This window comes from Astyanax mexicanus, chromosome 2 (genome assembly GCF_023375975.1).
Source record: "Astyanax mexicanus isolate ESR-SI-001 chromosome 2, AstMex3_surface, whole genome shotgun sequence".
In the NCBI taxonomy this organism is placed as follows: Eukaryota; Metazoa; Chordata; class Actinopteri; order Characiformes; family Acestrorhamphidae; genus Astyanax; species Astyanax mexicanus.
Window position 1 is genome coordinate 58,184,274 of NC_064409.1, and position 25,274 is coordinate 58,209,547.

Consider the following 25,274-nt stretch of genomic DNA (forward strand, 5'->3'; position numbering starts at 1 on the left):
CCAGAGTGTAAGAATATAGTAAGAATACAAACAGCCAAATATACCTTGTTACATTTTGTTGCACATATAATTTATTTTAATTTAAGACACACATGTACGCCTCATTACTATGGACATAGATATGCCACGTGACATTATATTAAAAATAGATAAATTGTTAAATAAATAAGTGAATAAATAAATAAGGCATGGCGTGGTAAGGTGTAATAACCAAAAATTGATTCGTTGCCAAGAGCAACACTATGCCATAGATGGTTAAGCTTATCTGGAATTTCATTAGTGAATGCACTTTACAGACATACAGGGATAGCAAGATAAAGAACCTCCACTGGGTGTTGCTGTTACACTTATCTAGCTCCATGTGAGTCAGTAAAGTCACAACTAACCAAGACCAGGACCACATTTCCTAAATACAGAGTGTAGCGGCCATTTTTAGGCTGTAATGTAATTCTTTCTTACTTTTCATTGTAACTTTTTGATTCTGATCATTTTGCACTGTTTTGTGTATTCCATTACTACCCACATCTGAAAGCTGGGTAATATTTATCTATTATCTATTATCTACAGTCTGCACAGGTTAGCAGCACCAAGCTGAACTGATTTAGACTTATTACCCAACTGATAGCTCTAGTGATTAAAATTCACAAGCAACAAAAATTACAACTATTACAGTTACTTAGATTTAGTTACTTAGATTTTATTAAAAACCCAATCAGTCTTGCAAAAAACAGGTCATATTTCTATCATAGTCAAGATATTTCTTTTTTTTAAATAAGTATAAAATATATGTATTTATATACTGTATTTATCCAGTAAATAAGTATAAACAAGCAAACAAAATTAATGCAACTAAAACACACTAAAACACAATCTTCAATTTACAGTACAAAAATATACATAGGTGTTTAGGACACAAAATAAAAGGTCACAGGTTTGGTCTAAAGCAGACATTTTTTTCCAGTTGTAAAAATAGATCTATAGAAAGTGCATGAAATTGTGCATACGTAAACATTCAGCAGGTTTGCAGTTGTGCACAATAGATAGTCATTCTGCTTCAAGCCTTTTTTACAGAACTGTAGAAACCTGACCAGAGTTTCTAAAAACAAGCATTTAAGTGGTCAGATCTCATGCTGACACACTGTACAACAGTTTTGTGTGTGTCCATTTTGGCCTTCCTTTTGATGCCTTGGTCATTTATCCTGTGATTTTTCTTTATGTCTTTTTCGTTTAGCTCTGTGGGGAAACAAACAAAATATGTTATATCTTGAGAGTATACTGCAAAGTATATTTAGGATATACAACCCTTCCAGGTAAACATGGTCTTTTCAGTGAATCAAATGAACATCATGATATGATAATAAGGTTAGCATACACTCTGCTGGTCAGGAGCTGGTTAGCCAGCAAGCTGACCCTTATGGGTTAAGCTGTTGTCTGGATGACCAGCCTTTCAATCACCTTGACCATCAAACACTAGTTTGAACCACCTGAAACCAGCTACCAGCAAAATCAGCTCTTTATGAGTTTGTCTGCAGAAAACTCAACTCATCAATGTCCTCAGTATGAAAAATAAACAATGGAATATTTTCTGGCTTTTCATTTGTTTGGAACAATAACAACTTAATTTGTTTGTTTGTTTTATGTAATTTTTTCCAACTGGTGATCACCTCATCATAGTGGTAATTTCAACATACAGTATATACATCTACCAAACGTTTGAGATGCCCCCTTGTGGTGAAATCATATCATATCAGAACATAAACCAAAAATACAAAACAAATTACACAATTATCCTTATTTGACTATAATATATTAAACATGTATCTACATGTATTGAGTGATTTACTGGCTGCTGGGTTCTCATGAGAACTGAAAAGGGTAAACTGAGACACAGTGACCGCTAGTGGATTTATTTAAAATTCCATACACCTGCTGAAGATACAATCAGGTTAAATTCAATAAGATTTTTGGTCTGTTTCCTAGGCAGAGATTAAGCCTCTCCAATCAAAATGCTGTGTTGTCCAAGACTAGGCTTTTCTCTGTGAAAATGCCCCTGTGACTCAAAAAGCTGAGCAGAGCATTAAAGAGTTTAAATCTACATACTATGGTAGGCTGGCATCTATGCTGAAAAACATCTGTCCTAATACTCTTGTACAGAAATGAAAGACCTCCTTATGTAAAGAGTCGACATTTTGCCTATTCAAACCCTTATTAATGTATTTGGTGATTATATAGACAATAGAAACTATAATAATACATTAAATTATAATTTTAAATATAAAAATTCATTCATAAATAAAATAACTAATGTTTCTTTGTAGGAGTTAAACTGAGAACCTGAGAGAAGCTAAACCAATTGGACAAGCGATATACAATTAATTAATTACAATAAAGGATTTGATTTTATATTCAAAGTGCTCTAAAAAATACTTTTTCAATATGTTATATGCTTCCAAGAACAGATAATAAATGATCAAGTACAAATCAAGTCAGTGTCGAGAGAGTCGTAGCTGTGGTCAGTTACCTCAGTTCTTCCTTCAGTCTGTTGAGTTTGTCTTGCAGCCTGTTATTTCTCACCTCCAGAGGAGAACCAGGCACAAACCACCCTGCTATGAACTTAAACATAACCACAACATGCTGCTCAGATACAGACAGAAGGAGGTACATATTGTTTGGGAGAGAGAAAAAGAAAGAATACATTAATGGACAAAAAACAAAACAAAAATGTGATATTTAGTACATTAGTTAAGATTATAATTTGCTCTTCATGAACTAAAATACCTCAAAAAGGACGACAAAAGCAAAGCGGACTGCCTGAATGACCCAAAATTGATTGGTCAAACTTTGGTCCTCATTACTCCTATAATCTCTATAGCTGCAGAATACAAATAAGAAGAAAAGAAAATAAATGATTTTAATATTTCTGCAAATAAATGTGTAGTCATACTTCGTACTTTAATTGTTGTTACACGTACCTGCAGTATGTCACACTATTGCTATTAGATAAAATAAACTGGGCAGGGAGAAAGTCTCTCTGGATGTTTTTATCACTGATGTTTGCAATGGACAGAGAGTTATTGATATATCCTGACATACAGCTGTGGAGAAGATAGTGAAGAAAAAAAAGGTTATGAATATTTAGCACTTATATACAAAATACTCTCATTGTGATAGAAAAAGTTGCGAAAACTGTTGCACCTAGAAGGAAATGTTGAACTGTATTGTTATTCAGAAGAAATACAAAGGCTACCAGGAACATTTAATGATTAAATATTTAGACGGATTTCCTGGTCATATTAATTACAGATTACATACATAACGTCGCTGTCCAATGAAAAACAAGTATCTCCATTTTTGTTGATTTTAAATAATTAGAAAGTACAAACTGTTCCTTACACTGTGCCAAAATGTCTTGATGAATGGTCCAATAGAAATATTTTATAATTACCTAAAATAAACTGTTTTTACATTGACCATTAGATGTTTTTTTTCTCTCCTGTAAAGCTGCTTTTTTGGAGATTTTTTTTGAGACTTGTTTTTCATTGGACATCGACGATAAGCTGTGTGTAATGCATGTGTAATTTAACATGCCATTTAGGCAAGACATCTTGGCATGACGTTGCAGAGGTTTCTCATAGTGTATTGCAATAATCCAGCCTATGCATAATGGATATTGACTAGTTCCAACAGTTTTTGCGATTGGGACTGGGTGTTGATAGCACATATAATGGCATTCCACACATATTTAATTGGGGATAGGTCTGGCAATGTATAGTGGCTGGCCATGGCATAGTACTCTGTCTTCATGGCAAGATACATGGCAGAAAATGGCAGAAAAATGGCAGCAAAATGTGGATGTATGTTGTCTTGTTGGAATAGTGTGCGTCCAGAAAAGGTAGGGACACTGTTTGCAGGATGTCATTTACATAATGTTGAGCTGCCAGAGTGCCTGTGATGAAGACCCAATTGAATCTCACATACCACACCATGACGCCAGGCCTTCTGGACATCTGACACGTGACAACAAACCATTATATTGGCGCTAAAAACAGTGCCTTTACACATGGATTCATTTGTCGTCTCCACCAAAACAAATGTGGGACTCGTTCCTGAAGATGACCTGCTGCCATTCTGAGAGACCCTGTGACAGTCTAGTACGACTTCCCACCATGTTTTATTCCTATCAGTTGATTCCCTTGTTTTTTTTTGCTGATAAGCAATTTATGCAGTGTCAAAAGCAGATGCTTTGCTTACTCAATATCAGAAGCATCAGAGTTGGCACAGGGACCATAGCGGTAACGATAAACCAGACGAGGGATAAAATCAGAGGATATCCCAATGACCAGCCCATTAGCGATGACTGCTAGCACCCCAATCGTTTCCAGCACATCTGTCCAAATACCTAAAAAACAAAAAGCACCTACATAAAGATACAGCAGTTTATTAGCTTCACTTTCCACAAACACAACTGTTAATTAGTCTAACAGCTGCTGGCTTTTCATGCACTTCCATTTGTCCATCTTGACCAGATAAAGATTATCAGTCTCTGCTCTCACCGATGTCATTAGTCTTCCTGGGTATGAGTCTGCGCTCCAGGCTGACCATCTTAATAGCATCCAGCCTGATCTCGATGATGTTGTTGAGCAGAGCAAGCAGAGGGGCCAGAGGAAATGCTGCCACAAAGATGGTGGTGAAACTGAACTGTAGCACTGGGCAGAGCAGAAGTAAACAGAAAGAAAAAGGAAATATTTAGATGAACAAATACTAGAAAAACTGAATGTCACAAAGCTTGTGGTTTAAAACATATCCATACCCATTTCCAGGAACTCATTGAAGAGGCTGAAGTGGTCCACATTTTCCAGATCAAAATTCCTCAGAAGGTCCTTCACTTTACAGTTGTCACACAGTTCAGCTCCTGGCGTGCTCTCCATACAGTCCCTCTTCGAACACTGTCGGACCTTTTGCCTCAGCTTCCGACTCCGCAGCCTCTTCCGCCAGCGTGTAAACCAGCTGTGGAAAGAGCGTGTACATAATTTCATTATATTGCTTTAAACTATAATGCTAGTTAAAATATAATTAGAATGTGGTAATAATAACTTGTATTAATACAAAAAAAGCTCATTATATGGGAAGCAAGTGTTGATTTACTTAGTAACTAATATTAGAATATATTCATACAATAGTGTTTTATATGACTGTCCATTAAAACATCTCCAAAACCCTTTGCATGGGTGTTTAGTATTATTTATAATTCTCATCATACAACATCTGGTTTTGTAAATCAGGGTTAAATTATGTTTAATCACGTAATAAAGTGTTGGAAATTGAACAAATTCACACTCTGGAGACAGCATTTTTTTAATGTGACTTTTTGCAAAGATACATGGTTTAAAATGATGATGATGATTAACAGAATAAGATTTCAATCTTACGGGCCAGCGATCTCAACCACGTTATTGATAGTCTGTTTGAGAATGAGGATGACGGCCATCTGAATGAACAGGTCTGTCAGACATCCACTAGGGTGACACTGAACAAAATAGACACAAAAAGAAATTAATTCTAAATCATGTTTGCATTGATTAAAGGATTATAAAAGGACTAAAATATATTCAAATACTTATTAAAAACAATCTTATAAATAAAACATATATTAACATATGAGAAAGAATGTAAGTTACCTCCTCCAACCTCCAGATGCCAGCAATACGCACATATCCACCAGGGTGTCCGTTTATCCTGGAAAACACAAACTTGCTCTTTATATAGGCAACTTTCACAAGGCCTTGTTGGAAAAAAAATCTGTATGCATTTCAGACACCCACTCTGATAACCTGTTATTATACAAAAATTGGTTAAGATTTACCTGCCAAGAAAGAATGCTGTGTATATGAGCGAGGAGAAGAGAGTGAAGAACTGAAAAACAAACATCTTCACTGTGAAGCTTCTTTCAACAGCTGCATGGGAGCGAACTTTCTCTATGAGAGAGAGAGAGAGAGAGAGAGAGAGAGAGAGATGTTAACTAAGGTTTCAGTAGCAATCCTTTTATAAATTAAATAAAATATAAATGACTAAAAAAATCTGTTTTTTTACTAACCTAGTTCACAAAGCTTCATCGCAACTGTGCGATTGACCTGCACACGTTAAAGATTAGGATTAGTAATGTTTATATACAGTGTTTATAGAACAGTGCTGTGTGAAAGGGACACATATGAAAACAGTCTAAAACTATTTGTCTCATCAGTAATTGTTTTTAATTCTTGTAAAATCACCACATCTGAGCAACAATACATTTTATTTCAGCAATAAATAAATTGAGGAAAATGGTAACCGCTGTTAAACTGCCAAAAGGGTTATGGCTTGATGTGGTTCAAGGAGGCTGATTTAACAATTTAAAGACCCTTCATGTCACACAATCAAACTTTTTTTTATTTAAAGGGGCACTTAACCGTCTCATTTTAGATGTTTCCACTTTCAGCTCAAATATGAAAAATGCTAAAAAAACGGGAGGGGTGGTTTGGGAGGGGCACTGGGTGATGTATGGTTTTAGAGGCAGCGCAGGAGGGAGAACTGATTGGCTGAGCCGTACCAGCAGCAGTGTGCAACTGAGACAAAGTGAGACGCAGATGATTGGACGTCAGCAGGGGGGGGCGGTATTATTGATGGATTGTTTTGCATATTTTGAGTGTTGCATATCAAAGTACACTGAAACATCTTCCACGCCTACAGAACAGTTGAACCTGAGAGGGCGCTGCAGAGGCGGAAATGACCAAAAATGCTTTTTTTTAAAGGTTTGGTTCATAATAATTTTAAGCAGGACTGATCAAAGTAACACATTTTAGCTACCGATGGAAAAAATATGGTTTATGGTTTAGTGGCTCTTTAAAGAAATGAAAATAGTTCTTTTATAGCATCACTCAAAAAACTTTCATTTGTATGCCATTTTGAATATCTTAATATATTATTGGTATTACAGAATTAAAAAGTCTATTACACAAAAAAATACACAAGGAAGTCTACAGCATTGTTTAGAAAAGTGTTTTACCCGAGTCATGATGGTTATTGTGAGGTAATGCAGCACAGCTCCCATCAAGAAAGCCACTGTACTGGAGTTTTCCCTCAGGAATGACCAGTTAGTGGGCTTGGCAAACAGCACACTGGCAATTACTCTGAACACCACCAGAGCATGCGCAAGGCCAATGATGAGCAGCAACTAAACGCACACACACACACGCAGTGATAAGTTCTTAGTGTACGGGTGCAGAAAGCTTAAAATATTTCAATGTTTAAAGTAATGATGAATCAACTTAGGTTTAGTGCCAGGTTCTCACCATAAGTGTCACTAAAATCATCACTAGTGTACTACGAAGGTAGGAGTGCCTGTACTTCTTGGATTCACAATCGGCATCGTTCACAATCTGAAGAATCAGCTCCTCCTGCACACACACATACACAGAAAATATTTAATAGATATTACCCAGATTACAGATTACACTTATTGTCAAATACCTTATTGCAAAAATTGTTCCTAAAAGAGGTACCGATTGCAGTGCTATTCGGAAAGAACAATAAATGATACATAAAAATACCTGCCAGGTACCGAGAGTTTTTATTGAACTGGGAAAATCTGCTTTTAGCTACAGTGCACCGGCGAGCTGGAACTCACTACAGGAAACACTAAAACTCAGCTCTCTGGTTGTCACATCTGGTGCTGTTAGCTCCTCTGTTTCTCACGCACCCAGCTCTGACAGAGGTTCTCAGTCTAACAACTACATTACCCAGAACGCACCACCCGCTGACACGCACACACCCAGTCACACGTCACCTCACCTGCTCCAACCAGGAAGCCCCGAATATTAGTCTGGCACTATTTAAGGACACCTCTCACACACTTCTGTGCCGGGTATTGTTGGATTTTCCTCATTACTAAGCGTTACTCTCTATTGTCTCTGTTATCTTCGTGTATGACCTTGTTTTGTTTTTTCTCGACGCCGATTTTTGGATTATCTCTGATTGTGGATATTTTTGTGTATGACCTGGACTGTTTCACGTTTTTTTTGATTTTGGATTACCTCTGATGTTGGCCTGCTTGTGTTTGAACTCTGGACTGTATCTCACTCATGGTATGGTTATCCCTACGTTGCTTCTGTTTACCGGTGCTCTAACTTTGTTTGTACGACTACCCTTTTTTCTACCTGCTATTTTAATAAACAACCCGTTTTACTGCATCTGCGAGTGTCTGTATTCTGTGCACACCATGACAGAATACCCGGCCTCTCTCGATCAGACAGCAGATGCGGATATGCTAAGATCAGGGTTGTTTAATCAAGGCAGATTGCTCGGTCAGCACCAGCAAACACTCGCCGGTGTGACCCACGCTGTTACTGAGTTAGCTAGCCAGCAAGCTAACCAGCAGCAGCAGCTCTCTAGCATTCTCGAGCACCTCAAGGGCTTAGCTGTAGCTAACGCTAGCCCTGTAGCTAACACTAGCACCATTAGCTCTCCTGTCTCCGGCTTTCAGGTGTGCAAGCCGGAGTATTTTGATGGTTCCCCGGAGAAATGCAGCGGATTTCTCTTACAATGCTCCGTATTTTTTAGTAACGCTTCTCCCGCCTCAGACAAAGCTAAGATCGGCTTTATTATTTCGAGGCTGTCTGGTAAAGCACTCGACTGGGCTACGGCGGTTTGGGACACCATTTCTGAAACCAGCTATTCGGAGTTTTTGACTTTGTTTCGAGCAGTTTTTGATCACTCACGCTACGGACAATCCTCTGGAGAGCTTCTACTGGCGTTAAAACAAGGTCATAAAACTGTTGCTTCATATGCCATGGAGTTTCGCACTCTGGCAGCTGGCAGTGGCTGGAACAACGCTGCACTCATCTCTGTGTTCAAGAATGGACTTAACCCTGAAGTTTTGAAGGAGTTAGCATGCAAGGATGAATCCCTTACCTTGGATCAGCTGATTTCCCTCTCCATTCGGTTAGACCAGCTGCTCTCTCGCCAAACCAAGACCAACCTCCACGTACAACCCACTCCAGCAGAGCTACCTCACGCTTCATCAGACTCCACAGTGGAACCCATGGATGTTCAAAAGTCCAGATTATCTCCAGCGGAACGCCAACGCCGCATTCGGTTCCATCTTTGTCTCTACTGTGGAGAGGCTGGGCATCGCAAAGCTGCATGTGGTCTCCTGACCCGATCCGTGAAGGCTCCAGCCCTGGGAAAGCGCGTGGGGGGCTCTCCACGCGCTAACGTGGTACGTAATTCTATCTCTAATCACAAAGCTAAATGTTTTACGTTACCCGTTATTATCTCTTCACCCACTGGTATGTTCTGTGTCCCAGCGCTTGTAGATTCCGGGTCGGAGGGGAACTTCATCAGTTGGGACCTGGTCAAGGAACATGGCATCCCTACCCGTGACCTGCGCCGTCCCATTTCTATTCACGCGGTGGATGGGAAAACTGTACGCTCCAAGGCTATCACTCGTCAGACACTTCCCGTCGCTCTTCAAGCCAGCGCTCTGCATCACGAGGAACTGCCCCTGTTTGTGCTTCCCTGCTCTGAACACCCGGTGATTTTGGGCATGCCATGGCTCAAGTTTCATGATCCTGTGGTTTCCTGGACTGATGGTGATATTACGGTTTGGTCTCCCTCTTGTTATGAACATTGTTTAGCTCTTAATGAGTTAGCTTTACAGTCTACCTCGGTAGAAAGTCCTGACGCAGTAGATACTCCTGTTATCCCCTCTGAATACTCTGATTTTCTTGATGTCTTTAGCAAAGCCAATGCCACTAAATTGCCTCCACACCGTCCTTATGACTGTGCTATAGATCTAGTGGAGGGAGCTACGCTGCCCAAAGCTAGAGTCTATCCCCTCACCCTCGATGAAGAGAAGGCTATGGCAGACTATGTTGAGGAGGCACTCGCTCAGGGTTTCATCCGCCCGTCTAAATCTCCGGTTGGTTCAGGGTTCTTCTTTGTCAAGAAGAAAGACGGGGGGTTGAGACCCTGTATAGACTACCGTGGGCTTAATGACATAACTAAGAAATTTGCGTATCCGTTACCCCTCATACCCAGCGCTCTCGAGCAACTTCGTGAAGCTTCCTTTTTTACGAAATTAGACTTACGCAGCGCGTATAATTTAATTCGTATCCGTGAGGGTGACGAGTGGAAGACTGCCTTTACCACTACTAATGGGCACTACGAATATTTAGTGATGAGTTTCGGTCTCGCTAACGCCCCGGCAGTCTTCCAGTCATTCATGAATGACATATTTAGGGATATGATTGGGAAATACGTCGTCCTATTTATAGACGACATTCTGATTTATTCAGCTGATTTTGAGTCTCACGTGATCCACGTACGTTCCGTTCTCCAACGCTTACTGGAGAATAGCCTTTATGCCAAAGCAGAGAAATGCGAATTTCACCGTCAACAAGTCTCCTTTCTCGGCTATGTTATTAGCTCCCAAGGCGTCCTGATGGACGACACCAAAGTTTCGGCTGTCACTGACTGGCCCGTTCCGCAGTCTATTAAGGATCTCCAGCGCTTTTTAGGTTTCGCAAATTTCTATAGGCGATTTATCCGCAATTTCAGTGGTATAGCTGCCCCTCTTACTGCTCTGACCAAGAAAGCCACTAAGATCCTGAATTGGTCCCCCGAAGCTGAGCAAGCTTTTAATAAGCTTAAAGCTGCATTTGTGTCCGCGCCTATACTAGCTCACCCTAAGCCCGAACTCCCGTTCGTTGTCGAGGTCGACGCTTCTGATACTGGGGTAGGGGCTGTTTTGTCACAGCGTAGTGGGTTTCCGCCTAAAATGCATCCCATAGCCTTCTTTTCACGAAAAATGTCTCCTGCGGAGCGCAACTACGGCATAGGGGATAGAGAGCTTCTTGCTGTCAAACTGGCTCTCGAAGAATGGCGTCACTGGCTGGAGGGGGCCGCGCACCCATTTACTGTTATCACTGATCACAAGAATCTCGAGTATTTACGCTCTGCCAAACGTCTTAATCCTCGCCAAGCTCGTTGGTCATTATTTTTCTCTAGATTCGATTTCTCTATTTCGTTTCGCCCTGGCAACCGTAACACTAAGGCAGACGCGCTATCCCGAGTCTATACTGCTCCGGATAGCGCATCTCAGTCTTCCGAACCTGAACGCATTCTTCCTCCGGCCGTCAAAATTGCAGCTATTCGCTGGGAATTAGATGATCTCATTCAACAGAGTGTAGCGCACTCACCACCTCCTGAGGGGTGTCCCTCTCACAAAACTTTCGTTCCTGAACCATTCAGAGATCGTCTTATTAGCTGGGCTCACTCTGCTCTCACCTCGGGCCATCCCGGCGTTACGCGCACTCTGCAGCTAGTATCAGCTCGCTATTGGTGGGAAACCATGCGAGCTGACATACACGCTTTCGTCTCCTCCTGTTCCGTTTGTGCTCAATGCAAAACCCCAAAAAACCCTTCCAGCCGGTAAGCTTGTTCCTCTACCTGTACCAGAAAGACCCTGGTCTCACATAGCTGTAGATTTCGTCACCGATTTACCTGTCTCCGAGGGTTACACCACAGTACTCACTGTTGTGGATAGATTTTCCAGGGGGGTTAAGTTTATTCCTTTCTCTGCCCTGCCCACTGCACTTCAAACTGCACAAGCCATTTACGCACACGTGTTTAGACATTATGGTATTCCAGAGGATATTCTCTCTGATCGGGGCCCTCAGTTTACTTCCAGGGTTTGGAAAGCATTTTTTGAACATTTGGGTGTTCATGTTAGTTTAACCTCAGGGTTCCATCCCACTAGTAACGGTCAATGTGAACGTGTTAATCAAGAATTAGGCAAGTTTCTCCGTCTGTACTGTTATAAGCACCCCTCTGACTGGTCTCAGTTCCTTATATGGGCTGAGATTGCGCAGAATTCTCTCACTAACTCCACTTCTGGTCTCACACCGTTTCAGTGCGTTCTGGGTTACCAACCTCCGTTAGCTCCGTGGACAGCCGTGTCCTCTGAGGTTCCTGCGGTGGACGACTGGATGAAGCGGAGCGAGCAGGTGTGGGAGGAAACTCACCAGCAGGTTTCGGAGGCGTTACGCAAATACAAGGAGCAGTCCGACAGACACCGAGGCAGTACCCCCCAGTATCAACCCGGGGATCGAGTGTGGTTGTCCACCCGGGACTTGAGGTTTGAGGGGGAGTGCAGGAAACTTCTGCCTAAGTATATTGGGCCTTTCAAGGTTTTGTCTCAAATTAACGAAGTTACTTATAAGATTGAACTTCCAGCCCAGTATAGAGTCCATAATTCATTCCATGTATCTCTCCTGAAACCTCTTGTCCCAGGTCCACTCGCAGAGGGTCTTCCGGATGACGTACCGCCTGCGGCTGTGGAGGGGGAGGCTTCATCCACCTACGCGGTGAAAGAGGTGCTGGATTCTCGCAGGCGCGGCGGTGGGCTCCAGTATCTCATTGAGTGGGAGGGCTACGGCCCCGAGGAGCGCTCTTGGGTTGCTGCCAGTGATGTGCTGGATCCGGCTCTTTTGGCTGAATTTCATGCTAGTCATCCGGGCAAACCTGCTCCTAGACCCCGTGGGCGTCCCAAGCGCTCACTTTCCTCGTCGGTTCCGGTTCATCGGGGTTCCCAGCTCCGCAACCCCCGCCTGTCCGGCACCTCTGTGGCTACTCCTGTTCCTCCCGCCGGTACTCCCTGTCCGTCGGGTGGTCGTCGTCGTGGTCGTCCTCGTTCCGTTCCCGTTCCGACTCCCTCGGGGGGAGGTACTGTCACATCTGGTGCTGTTAGCTCCTCTGTTTCTCACGCACCCAGCTCTGACAGAGGTTCTCAGTCTAACAACTACATTACCCAGAACGCACCACCCGCTGACACGCACACACCCAGTCACACGTCACCTCACCTGCTCCAACCAGGAAGCCCCGAATATTAGTCTGGCACTATTTAAGGACACCTCTCACACACTTCTGTGCCGGGTATTGTTGGATTTTCCTCATTACTAAGCGTTACTCTCTATTGTCTCTGTTATCTTCGTGTATGACCTTGTTTTGTTTTTTCTCGACGCCGATTTTTGGATTATCTCTGATTGTGGATATTTTTGTGTATGACCTGGACTGTTTCACGTTTTTTTTGATTTTGGATTACCTCTGATGTTGGCCTGCTTGTGTTTGAACTCTGGACTGTATCTCACTCATGGTATGGTTATCCCTACGTTGCTTCTGTTTACCGGTGCTCTAACTTTGTTTGTACGACTACCCTTTTTTCTACCTGCTATTTTAATAAACAACCCGTTTTACTGCATCTGCGAGTGTCTGTATTCTGTGCACACCATGACACTGGTGTCACTCAATCATTTTAAACTTTTAATATCTAACCACCTTCAGACAGCCTGTACCTGTTTTACTCAATCTTAATTATTTATTTTACTTCATGTTTTAGTTCTCTTATTTTTTTTTTTTTTTTTTTTGTATATATATTTATATTCCTTTTATTTATTTTATATAATTTATTTATTTATATATTTATTTATTTTTATTTATTTTATTATTTTTGTTTTTGTATTTACTTTCTTATAATTATTTTATTTTAATATTTTATTTTTTTAATTATGTTTTATCAGTAATACTGTTATTATATATTTTTTATTTTTTTTATTTTTTTATTTTATTCTTATTACTAAATAGTTTTATTTTTTAGTTTCAGTTTTATTCTTCTGTTTCATAAATATTAAATATTTGCTTTTAATTTTGCTTTTTCAATCACTATTGTATTTGCTCGGCTACATTGAAAATGAGGGTCACCCTCAATGTGCTCAATGTGTGAGTTTAAAATAAAGGTTGATTGATTGACTGACACATAAAAGATACACATAAAATAGCATCCCACACATTTTTAATCTGGGCATAGGTTTGACAAAGTGACTGGCCAAGGCATAGTATCCATAGCAACATGTGTACAGACATCGTCCTGTTGGAATAACACACTGGAGTGTGTGCTCAGGTAGGGCCTTAATATTTAGGCATTGATGCTGCTACTTACTTACAACCTTACAACAGGTTGTACTTACAACCTTACTTACAACAATCACTACTACTTATTTAACTGAAGATTGCAGTTACAACAGTGAGAAATCAGAAGTTTGTAGTATTAGTTAAATTTGTTTCCTACCTCTTCTTCACACCAATCAAAAACTTTCCATTCAGAGACATATGATGCTCTGTGGCGTTTCCAGAACTCTAGAAAGACAGTAGCTGAAACGAAAGAAAAACCTTATTAGAATTAGACATGCTAAGTTGTGTTTATAACTAAAGACAAAAAGCTGAACTTACCCCAGACTGCCATAAACATGGCAAATGCGACTGTTCCCTCATTGTCAAACAGGATACTCAACTACAAAGGGTGAAAGAATTCAACTTTTAGACACAAAAAAATCAAGTGTAAGTCTGATCTCCAGTTTTTGCTGTTGTCATTTGTAACCCTGTAATGGTCCAAATCATTTAACATTATTGGTAAAAAAAATGGGGCAAGAATAGGGACAGATTGGAGGATGTGATTCACTCACTAAACACTTGGTTAGAAAAAGATGTACAACTAGTCAATCATGCAATTGACTAATCACCCAATAGAGTAGCAGCAGTGCAATGTGTAAAAATACACTGGCTGGCCAAAAAAGGTCACCATCTGGATTTAACTAAGCAAATAGGTAAGAGGCTCTCATTTGATTATTACTGCATGAGTGATTATGGTTTAGCTAGCAACAAGTGAGTTAACTGATGCTATGAGTAGCTATTCATTTGTTAAGCAACCATGTGAAAAGACTCATCCTGTGGTCATAAAAAAAGATGTTTGGCAAAAGATTATTGGCATGCATCAAGCAGAGAAAACATCTAAAGGAGAATACTGAAACTACTAAAATTGTAAACACTAAAATTCAGAGATGTGTTTAATAGTAAAAGTAAGTATTTCCACACACAACGGGAAGGGAACTCAAGGGACTGGGACTAAACAGCCATGTAGCCTTAAGAAAATCACTTATCAGTGAGGCAAACCAGCAAAAACGGCTTAAGTTTGTAAGGGAGCATAAAGATTGGACTCTGTAGCAATAGAAGAAGTCCAGATTGACCTTGTTCCAGAGTGATGGTGCATCAGGGTAACAAAAGAGGCAGCTGGAATAATACACCCATCATGCCTACTGTTTACTGTACAAGCCTTTGAGGGCAGTGCTATAATCTGGGGTTGCTGCAGCTGGTCATGTGTAGGTTCAGAAATGTTATGTGCCCAAAGAATGAGGTCAGCTGACTACTTGAAAATACTGAACTACCAGGTTATTCCCTGGAAGACAATGGCAGGATTCAGTAGCCTCAAATTGAAAGAGTGCTTAAGGGAGCATGAGACATATAAATTGGCCACCACAGAGTACAGACAAAAGTGTACAAAAACTGCTACCATTTCTGACTTGGCTATGATAGCTAAATTAATGTGAACTTGATTAATTAATGAATTAAAGCACAGAAATTCTAAAGCAGGAGAAGTTTGCACTTGATCCTGTATGTGTGCTAAGTGTTTAAGAATGAAGAGAATACCTTTGCATATATGCAGGTGTCAGAAAGCTGCCAGACCTTGCATTTCTTGTCACACAGCGGGCACATGACAATATTTGACTGACACACTTCTTTTCTGTGATACAAACACAACCACATAGACACACATAAGAGAAAACGCTAAAGAATTGGCGACATAGGTTTGTTTACACTGCTTTAACATGTTGATGTGATTCATGTTGATGTGGTTCAAATATGTCTCAGACCTCCTATTTTTCACACCTGAAAATCTGGACCAAAGTCCCAAACAAAGTTCCAGTGTTTGTTATACATATGGTCTGGTTAATTAGTGAGCGACTGAAAAAATATTGGCACATCGTCTTCATCTTCTACTTGATATTGATTAATTTGTAGAATGCCATGCATTTATATTTGTATATTTGTATTTATATATTTGCTGGTCCTTCCATGCGTTGTGATGAATTTTGCTACCCTGGCACCTTTCAATGATCCAAAAGTTCTGTCCATCTAAAATAAGTTTTCAAACTGCGTATAAACCAGACAATGTTTTAGTTGATCCAGAATTGTTCATTTGGTTGGACCAATTTGGTTAACTGAAACTGCTGTCAGCTTCATCTTTCAGGCCTGCTGTTTTAATGCAAACAGAATTTCTGAAAGACCAAACCAAACAAGGTAGCTGTAAAAAAAAAAAAACTAGTCTAGTCTAAGTAGGCAAATAGTAAAACACAATATCGATAGACGAATAAGGTGTTGTTGATACTAGAGAACAGCTCATCACTGTTTTTTCCTGTTCCAGTGTTTACTGAAGACTAAGTAATGAACGGAAGCTCAAATAATGAACGGAAAACTACAAAACATTTATTTTTAGCTTGTGAGCAGTAAGAGATGTAATAAAGTTGGGTTTTCTGATGTCATAAAAAGAAACTGTGTGTAATTCAGACATCACTCATTACAGTTGGAGTTGTTCAGTATTGACTGTGTTACTAACAGGGCTCATAGTCTTCCTACACCCTTGAGTATTATTACTAAGCCATTCTCAGATGTACCCCCAGGGAAACATATCCTCATGGCTTGTCATCACATGACTCATCCTGAGCTTCAGAATGTTTAAATCATAAACATACTCTTATTCATGCAGTTCTCCTTTCAGTGTCATTCACATTAGCTGTTTAATCTCACAAGAATTGTGTTAAACAGAATTAGGATAATAAACAGCAAATAATAAAATATCAGTGTGAGTCTGTGAGGGTTTGGAATCTGTCAGTAGTAAAATGTCAGCATAACTGGACTTCTAATCTAAAAGTGCTTTATCAATTCAAATGAGTAGTGAGGTATGAGTAGTAGGTTATTGTCTATTTACAATGCCATCAAAACATATTCATTCTACTCAATTTGAAACTGCTGACATTTCCAAACATACAAACGCTGTCATGTGAAGCCACAGTGGAATAACCAGCAGAGGTTTAAAAATATATATTTCATCACTCAGCAAAAATCAGCAAAATAAGTCAGTGTTACAAACCACATCCTCAATTCATTTCACAGTGTCTGGTTTAACAAAAGGTTCTTTAGAAGCATGAGAATCGAAATAAGAATGCAGCTTTGTTATAGCACACATCAGCATAGCTAAAGGCCCTTTCACACCACATCCATTTTTTATGGAAGGAAAAATACATGTGACCTTTTTAATCATAGCCTGTTTGAATTTCTTTACTGTTGGATGTGTTAAAAGAAGGCTGACCAGTCAGAGCTGAACTCTGTTGTCATGGCTGGGGAATGAAATGTGACACATGGATATCTAGAAAGCAATTACTTTGTGTAAAATCGCCATAAGGAAGATAACGAACCAATAAAATATACTTCTTTCAAAACACCTAGCTTTACTTACTATACCGCCAAGTTAATAGCTGATTACTCACATGAGTGGGCTGGTTTTGAAGAAGGCCAGGCCGTAAAGGAAGACTATGACCCCAACCAGGGCAGCAGGGATCAACAGAAATGTGTACCATCCCAGCCACAAGAAATACAGAGCCACCTTCTCCCCAAAGTAGGTTCTAGAAGAAACACACAAACAGAAATATCAGTTTTCTTTCAACACTGTGCCTATATGTCTGTGTAAGTGTCTGTGTCGTGTGTGATTAATACACCATACCTTACATCAGTTATTGGCTGACCATTAAAACAAGCCGTCCATCGAGCCCAACTGTTTTTCAGTTCTTTTTGTTCTTGTTTCTAACATTAAGAAACATCAAAAAAGATAGTGGATGAGACATACACTGTAAAAAATCCAACTGAGCAAATTTTGAATAACTGTATTTATCAAAAAGTCAGAGCCTAAACAAAAGTCAGAGCCACAATACACTTTAAGTTGAGTCTCCAATAATACATCTGGAAAAATGTGGTAGCAAGTTTTTTTGTTTTTGTTTCGCAAGCTCGAAAACTTTACAGTGTGGTTATGTATCATATGTGTGTGTATGAAACTGGACTAGGCTCTTTATGCAAATCTGTAAGTACAGATATGGAGCAAATAATAAAATACACAATTCCAGTAGTGACCAATTATATTGTATTTTGCTAACAATGCAATGAATGTATTCGATTCAATTCTATTTTTAGATGAGAAGTATGCTAAGGAGTGCTAATACTGTGATGCAAAACTAAGGGAATTTCCAAAATAACAAAAGGACCTCAAAGAATGCTAACGACATCAAAGTACAGCCAGTTCAAATCCATTACTTAGGCATGACAGTACATAGATACAATGTCTCTCTGTTTATTTTGCTGTTGAAAAAAATAAATAAAAATAATAATTAAGCACAAACAGACAGCAGTAGATCATATAAAATGAATTATTATTGGATCAGACAAATTGATGAAAGTAAAGAGAACTATAATGTTAACAGCGCAAAGCCTGATACCTCGTGCAGACAAAACTGAGCCTCAAAAACATTCTTCTTGATAAGGTCTGACAGATACTCTGCGCCACCTGGGAGTAAGAAAGACAAAGGGTGTATTAGTGCTCTGACAATCTATTAGTCTATTTCAGATATTTAAGTTGTAATAACCTATACTATATGGACGAAAATATTGGGACATCTGCTCATTCATTGTTTCTCATTCTTTTCTACAGAGTATGTCAAAGAAATAATTATTTTACAAAAGGTACTTAATGATGCCATAAAAAAACTACCTTTGAATCTATATATAACCATATCTGTAACAGAGATGTATATATATTGATGAACCTTTAGGAAAGTAGTCCTTTTACGTCATTGCTTAAAGAACCTTTATTTTTAATAGTGTACTGTAATATAGAACATTAGAAGTAGGTGCACAGCGGCAATGCTGGGTGAATGCCACCAATACTTACAATGGGAAGATTCTATGAAGGTGTGATCCACAATGAACTCAACTATCCGTATCCTGCATAAAACATTGAAATGTAAATTAACTGCACTTCTAATACAGAAAGCCAAGGGGCATCTCAAATGACTTTGCATACTTCAGGTGGGTTTTAGTTGCTTACGGAATTTTGAATAAAATGCAATGTACATTTACTAAAGCCATTTCTCTATATCTGATTGTATACATTCCCCTGCAAAAGTATTGAAACAGTGCTTTATTTCTGCTGTAGACTGAAAACATTTGGGTTTGACAATAATAGATAAATATGTGACATAAGATCTTTAACATATATTGGACAGTATAACCTAGGGATGCAACGGTACAATGTGGCCACGGGCGGGTGTGGGGTTGTGAGGTGGAGAAGGAGGAGCAGGGCGGGGGACAGAGAAACAAACCGGCAGGCTAAAAAAACACACTGTGTTGCCTCATTGAGCAAAGACTCACTGCACCCCAGCACATGCTCAGCAGCCCCTCCCCCTTGCCTTTGGCTGTGCAGTGCATTCAGCACTTTATAAATTACAGCGGCAGAGCGTTCGTTCGCTCTGTTAGTGCGCGCACCGAAATACCACGGTCATTCCAGGTGTATCGAACCGAACAGGCTGAACTGAACGGTTCGATAAAATACAGAGAACCATTGCATCCCTAGTATAACTCTTTGGAATGTCCTGAAGAAGACAGTCATCACTGGTGTATTATGCTGGTGTACTAGCTTTAGAACAGGTAGACTACAGAAAACAACAGTAGTTGATGACAAACATGGTGTGTGAAAGACCCAAAAACAGCTGTTCACAGAAGACTGTAAGAACAAAAGTACAGAGACTTCACCAAAAGATGCAAACCACTGATTATCAAGAAGAAGACACAGATGAATGTAACATGAATCTTTACCAATGTGACGGAAAGGGTAAAGTTTGGAGGAAGAAGGGATCTGCTTACAATTAGGCAGGAGTAGAAGGGTAATTCAGCCTGTAATTTTCTCAGGGAACGTCTGATAAAAACACGTACATGGTCGTTCCGGACGGGAATAAAATCACAGAGGACCCATAAAAAAGAAAATTATCACAGGACCCTTTGAGAAACTAATCCCATCCGGACAGGGCTTTATTCACTTTAATCTATATTAAGTTTATCTGTTTAAATATTTTACTCACAAGAAAAATGTGTGGGTTCAGACAAAAGGTAATACCTTCTGAACTGTATCTAGATCTAGATATAAATACCTAGAAATACAAGCTGAAATGTTGATCTTTTATCTCATCTTTAATTCAAGGTCAAACCCCAATGTTTTAAGTCTATAGCAGAAATAAAAGGATTGGCTGTGCAGTTCCAATACTACTGGAGGGGAGTGTATGTATGTGTGTGTGTGTGTGTGTGTGTGTTTCTCTGTTGTTACCTGGTGGACTGTGGTACTTTTCCCTGCTCCTCACAGCTCCAATTACAGGCATCAGACACTTTGAGCAGATATGTGTACGTCTCAAAGGTCTCATTTGGCGCAGTAATTCCATAAAAAACTCTGTCCTCGTCAACAATTTTCTGCCACATAAATAAAATGAAAAATGTATAAAACAAACATTTTTTTTAAATATTTTTGTGCAACATAACTTTATTTGTAATTTTTGTATTTGTATTTTTTGATTCATAGCTAAGTATCATAGCTAAGTCAAAGTGCTTTTGCTATTCAAGCATTATAACTACTAAACATAATTATTAAGACCAAAAATTAACAACATTTACCGTTATTTTTAGTTTTTTGTCCTTCAGAGCGTTGATAAAGTCTCTCTGCTTCTTGAAGCTCTCGTGATCTCCATCCTCGTTTTTCTGGGCTACTAGAACATAGTCAAATGACTGAGGGGCCTGCCAAGGGGAAACACAGGATTTAAGACATGTTAAACTCAGTTGAACTGTTCAATTACTAAGTTTGCACAAAAGGCTAAAAATAGACATTGCACTACCACCTAAATTCTATTGAATTCAGTCAGGAATTAATCTGCATTTAAAATCTTACATTTTTTCTGTTACTTAAACACTTGACAAAAGTCTTATCTCCCCTTTTTTTAACTCATAGTACACATTGTCACTTCTTACAAACTGAACTCAAGTATAAAAAAACACAACACAAATCATTCTATATACCAATGTATGTAAAGTAATGGTCTACAAAAGGCTGCGATACATGTACATAGTCACTGAGGTAACTATATGCACTATATCGTTCTCCTTATCCTTTTTTGTACTTTTTCTGTTGGGTAAATTATATGTTACTTATTTGAGACTAAATGCAGTTAATATAATGCAAAAATGCAAAAATATAAAGATGAACTCTGGGTATGGACTAAAAAGTGCAAAAAACTGTGTTCTTCTTTTTTTTTTTTACAATAACCCATAATCATATCTTTTGAAATACCTGGACCCTGCTCGTTTTGACTACCCATGTACTGCCCCTTTTGTCAATAAACCTGTTTTATTGTATCTGCACATGTCTATGACCTGCCTCGTTATGACACACCAGTGACTTAGTATTTAGAACATTGTGTTGTTGACAGAGACATTCCAATCTGATATTCAGTATCAGTATTGGTAGTGTAATGGCCAAAATCTCTTGATGGAATATTGAAAAAAAAAATCTGATATTATAATCTGATAATATCCACCTAACTACAACATAATGCAAATGTTTAACCCCTTGAACTAAACAGTACAGGTATTCAAGCCTACATGCCAGTATTCTAGGCTTCATATGAATGAAGAATATTTGTTTTAAAGTTTAATTATGATGTTTTTTACATAGTTTATAGTCTATATCAGTTCAAATGAGTATCGGCAGATATTCATAGTTGCAGTTTCGGTATTTGACAAGAAAAAATATTAGTGTGCCACACATAGTTACTTATGACAGGATTGTGGGTTCAATACCTTAGTTCATAAACCTGCTACTGTTGGGCAGTAGAGGAAATACTCGGACACCATAGAAAAACTGCACAGTAATCCAGGCATGTGTGCTCACTGTATTATATGTGTGTTCAATGCACAGATTGACACAAATTCCATTACAATAGTGTGAATGTCATTGTGAAAAGCCTAAATCTTAAGTCCCTCACATTTTTTAATCACAAAAATGGTTCTTTATGGACCCAAAAGTAGTTTTATGCCATCACTCAAAGAACATTTAGTAGAAATTGCGATAAATTGCAATATTTGACAGCAAGTTATATAATGGGTGTAAACTTGGACACTATAAAGGCAAAACTGTATTTGAAAATACATGTATACTAAAAAAATGTTTGCAAAATATCTCAATAAGTAATTGTAATTTTGCAGTTCCCTTGTAGTTGTAATATGTAGTTGAATCGTTACATAGTCTCTTTGAATGATGATTCATAATTTTGATTTTGACATTCATTTTTTGTCAACTGACTGCAGCCAAATATCTTAATGTTCGTTATGGTATGAGAAATTTTACCCCAGGCAGCAGAGAAAAGCTCCCGGTACCATTATCCTTTTTCACGACTCCAATAGCCTCCAATAGCTCAATGCTCCCCTGCAACAGAAAAAAAAATCACTGCATCCTTATCATCCTATCAAACACTTATGAGAGTGGCAAAACAAGATGCGCCACAAAGATGCACCACAAAGATGCCACAAAAATGCACGTAGGGACTTTTACACAAAGCTTACGACGAAGCCAAACAAACAGAAACCTGTTTTTTTAGTGCTACACTGTCTCTAAATATTGAAAATGACCTTTGTATAAATGACGTTGACTAAGTCAGAATGAATCACTGAAGAATGAAAGGAATGATAGGACTGTATACTCTTTACCCGGTATCGTGGGAGAGTGTTTATCACAGCTATTATTTTGGAACGTGCAACACTGAAATCAGTTTCAGCTAAATGCTTATATAGGATAGGTTTCACTTAGTTTGTAGAGATAATAACCACAACATGCAACATAAACCATATCTAAATATATTCTTGATATATTCAGTTCCAGAGAGTCAGTAGAAATGACAGTGGTGTTGTGGAGACATCATATGATCTGGGTGGTTTCTACAGCAAAAAGTATTTTTAGATGCAGGACTTACATACTTTCGTACTGGAGAGCCATTTGTTAAGATCTGACTCTAGATTATGAAAAGGATCTACCCATGACCCATAATAAGCCATGCAGCTTTTGCACACATGTTTAAATGTCCTCACAACAGACACACAAATCTTTCTATGTACGAAGAGCTGAAGAAATGAACACATAATTTAATTTAATCGATTATTGCAACCATTGATGTTTTTGAGTCTTTGGAGGTTGTATGATCAGAAAGCTATTTGTCAAAAAGTGTTGCAAGGAGAATGTGACCCTGAGTGAAGTTTTTCTGCTGTTCTGCTGATCCGGGGTCAAACGAATATGAACCACAATTAGTGCTGACAATGTTAAAATGATAATACATGTGATTAATCTGAAAACTTTAACTTTTTAAACTATTTTCATTATCATATTACCAAATTTGCCCCCAGCTTTCTCCTGTAATTTACTTTCTTTACAGAGCCCAGTGAGTTTTATTTAGCACTGTGAACACTGAAACACTACAGTTAAGTTCAGAACGTACATTACTTTTATTAACGATAAGATGTGGATTAATTCTCATGGCTAATTAACCCCCCCCTCTCTCTCTCAGGCATGCAGTTGGCACATTTGCTCTCCTACATTGATGAATCCATCTTTACAAAAGTTGTTGAAGCTGGAACATGGAGGGTTTATTGTACAGTTTTACCCATTAAACAAATTAAACAAAGTTAAACAAATATTTATATCCTCCATTAAAGCTTTCCTCTATTAATGTTCCTCAACACATACACAGATTCTATTTAAAAACATCAAAACAACAAATCTACCCTGAGATTTTACTTAGAATACAGTTTTCCAGGCACACCACAGAACACAAGCATTTAAACTTTTGTTTAATCATGACTTCACTCATGATAAATCACAAAATATTGTTGTGATTAATACAATTAATTTTGTGCAGTTTTTTTTTAAACCACGCTAAAAAAAGAAACACTTCAAATGATGTGGCATGTGCGTTTACTGAACCACTGACATAATAAAGAAAGAAAGACAACACAATCTTTCTGACTTAAAAAAACAACATTATAAGCTAATGGGCAGGAGCTAAAAAACATTCCACTGACGTTGTTTATTAGCACTCTATATCATGGTTTTCATATTTGTTAAGAAACCTTTTTTAACCTACTTTGAGCTTGGGGTCCCTGTAAATATATCCATCAAAAAATAAGAATCACACACACTGAAAGGACAATGCAATATTTTTTAAAAAATGCAATACCATGCCATAGAGGGTTAAAAAAAACATTTCCAATCACTGTTGCTTTAAACTTGAATACAAGATATCTCTGACATAAACAAAAAAGAACTTAACTTTACAGCAACATGGGTCAAAACCATCAATGACAACATCTCGATACAATGGCTAAAACTGTCCCTAAATCCACCTCTGACTGAAACTGAAACTTGCATTAGGAAAGGTGGAACTTTTACACACTCACCATACAAATTTACTAACTTGTAATTATCCAGGTATAGCTTAGAAATTAGCTACTTATAATAACAGGAAGCTTACTGTAACAACACAGATGACATGGCATATTTAGTAGAGTTACCAATAGTCAAAAGTCAAGGGTTCCCTCACAATTTTTTTTTTTTTTTTCATTTTTATCGCAATATTTAGCTACGAGCTGTCATATCTGACCACATCTTCTCACACTTGACTTCTGTCTTCTGTCGCCTCACCTGAACACTGTATTCTCAGACATGTGAACTCTGACTGAAACTTTGTGTGTGTGTTACAATGTATGTGTGTGTGTTTTGTAGTGTGTTTGTTATAGTGTGTGTGTGTGTTACTGTCTCACCGTTCTCTTGGTAAGCTTCTGTGGTGCCATCTCTGAGGGAACCTCCAGCAGAGGTAAGGAGACTGGCCGCTCGAGCCGGGTCACTCCATCTCCTCTGAGGGAGAGCCTCTGTCTCGAGCCTGGGCACTGAGTCCAGCCCTCAGCAGCACTGTCCCCTATATAACTCCCTACTTCCGCCATGGCAGGAGGAACTCGGGCGTAATGCAGCTGGTTTCTGCTGCTGCTCTCGGGGCTGGAATGTCACTGGTTGACTTGCTGTGATTTGTCACTCCTCAGGTTTCTGAAGCTGAAGGATGTGCGGGTTGGTCTAACCGGTGCAGGTTTTTTTTATCTCTTCTGGAAAGGAAACACTCAGGGCATTGTTCACTACTGTTAACTACTTATGAACAAAA

The 25,274-nt window shown here is 38.9% G+C and overlaps 1 protein-coding gene across 1 annotated transcript; it reads right to left on the minus strand.

The window, feature by feature from the left end:
- Nucleotides 1-47: 47 nt before the first annotated feature.
- On the minus strand, nucleotides 48-25,247 carry LOC103044315 (anoctamin-9). Its single transcript, XM_007228230.4, has 24 exons — nucleotides 24,883-25,247; nucleotides 22,421-22,498; nucleotides 20,695-20,814; nucleotides 20,354-20,493; nucleotides 18,926-18,978; nucleotides 18,474-18,541; nucleotides 17,708-17,787; nucleotides 17,475-17,609; nucleotides 15,577-15,670; nucleotides 14,323-14,383; nucleotides 14,162-14,244; nucleotides 7,329-7,433; nucleotides 7,043-7,210; nucleotides 6,095-6,131; nucleotides 5,864-5,975; nucleotides 5,679-5,736; nucleotides 5,430-5,527; nucleotides 4,811-5,007; nucleotides 4,554-4,706; nucleotides 4,252-4,399; nucleotides 2,973-3,095; nucleotides 2,779-2,872; nucleotides 2,522-2,634; nucleotides 48-1,233 (listed from the first exon to the last, which is right to left on the minus strand). Exons 1-24 carry the CDS (start codon nucleotides 25,060-25,062, stop codon nucleotides 1,191-1,193), a joined length of 2,541 nt encoding a protein of 846 aa, XP_007228292.3. The 5' UTR covers nucleotides 25,063-25,247; the 3' UTR covers nucleotides 48-1,190.
- Nucleotides 25,248-25,274: the final 27 nt, after the last annotated feature.

Coding starts and splice junctions, on each gene's coding strand:
- LOC103044315 (XM_007228230.4), bottom strand. CDS start 25,062: ATGGCGGAAGTAGGGAGTTATATAGGGGACAGTGCTGCTGAGGGCTGG. Junction 14,384..15,576: donor ACACCTGCATATATGCAAAG/GTATTCTCTTCA, acceptor CACCCTTTGTAG/TTGAGTATCCTGTTTGACAA. Junction 4,707..4,810: donor CAATGAGTTCCTGGAAATGG/GTATGGATATGT, acceptor TGCTCTGCCCAG/TGCTACAGTTCAGTTTCACC.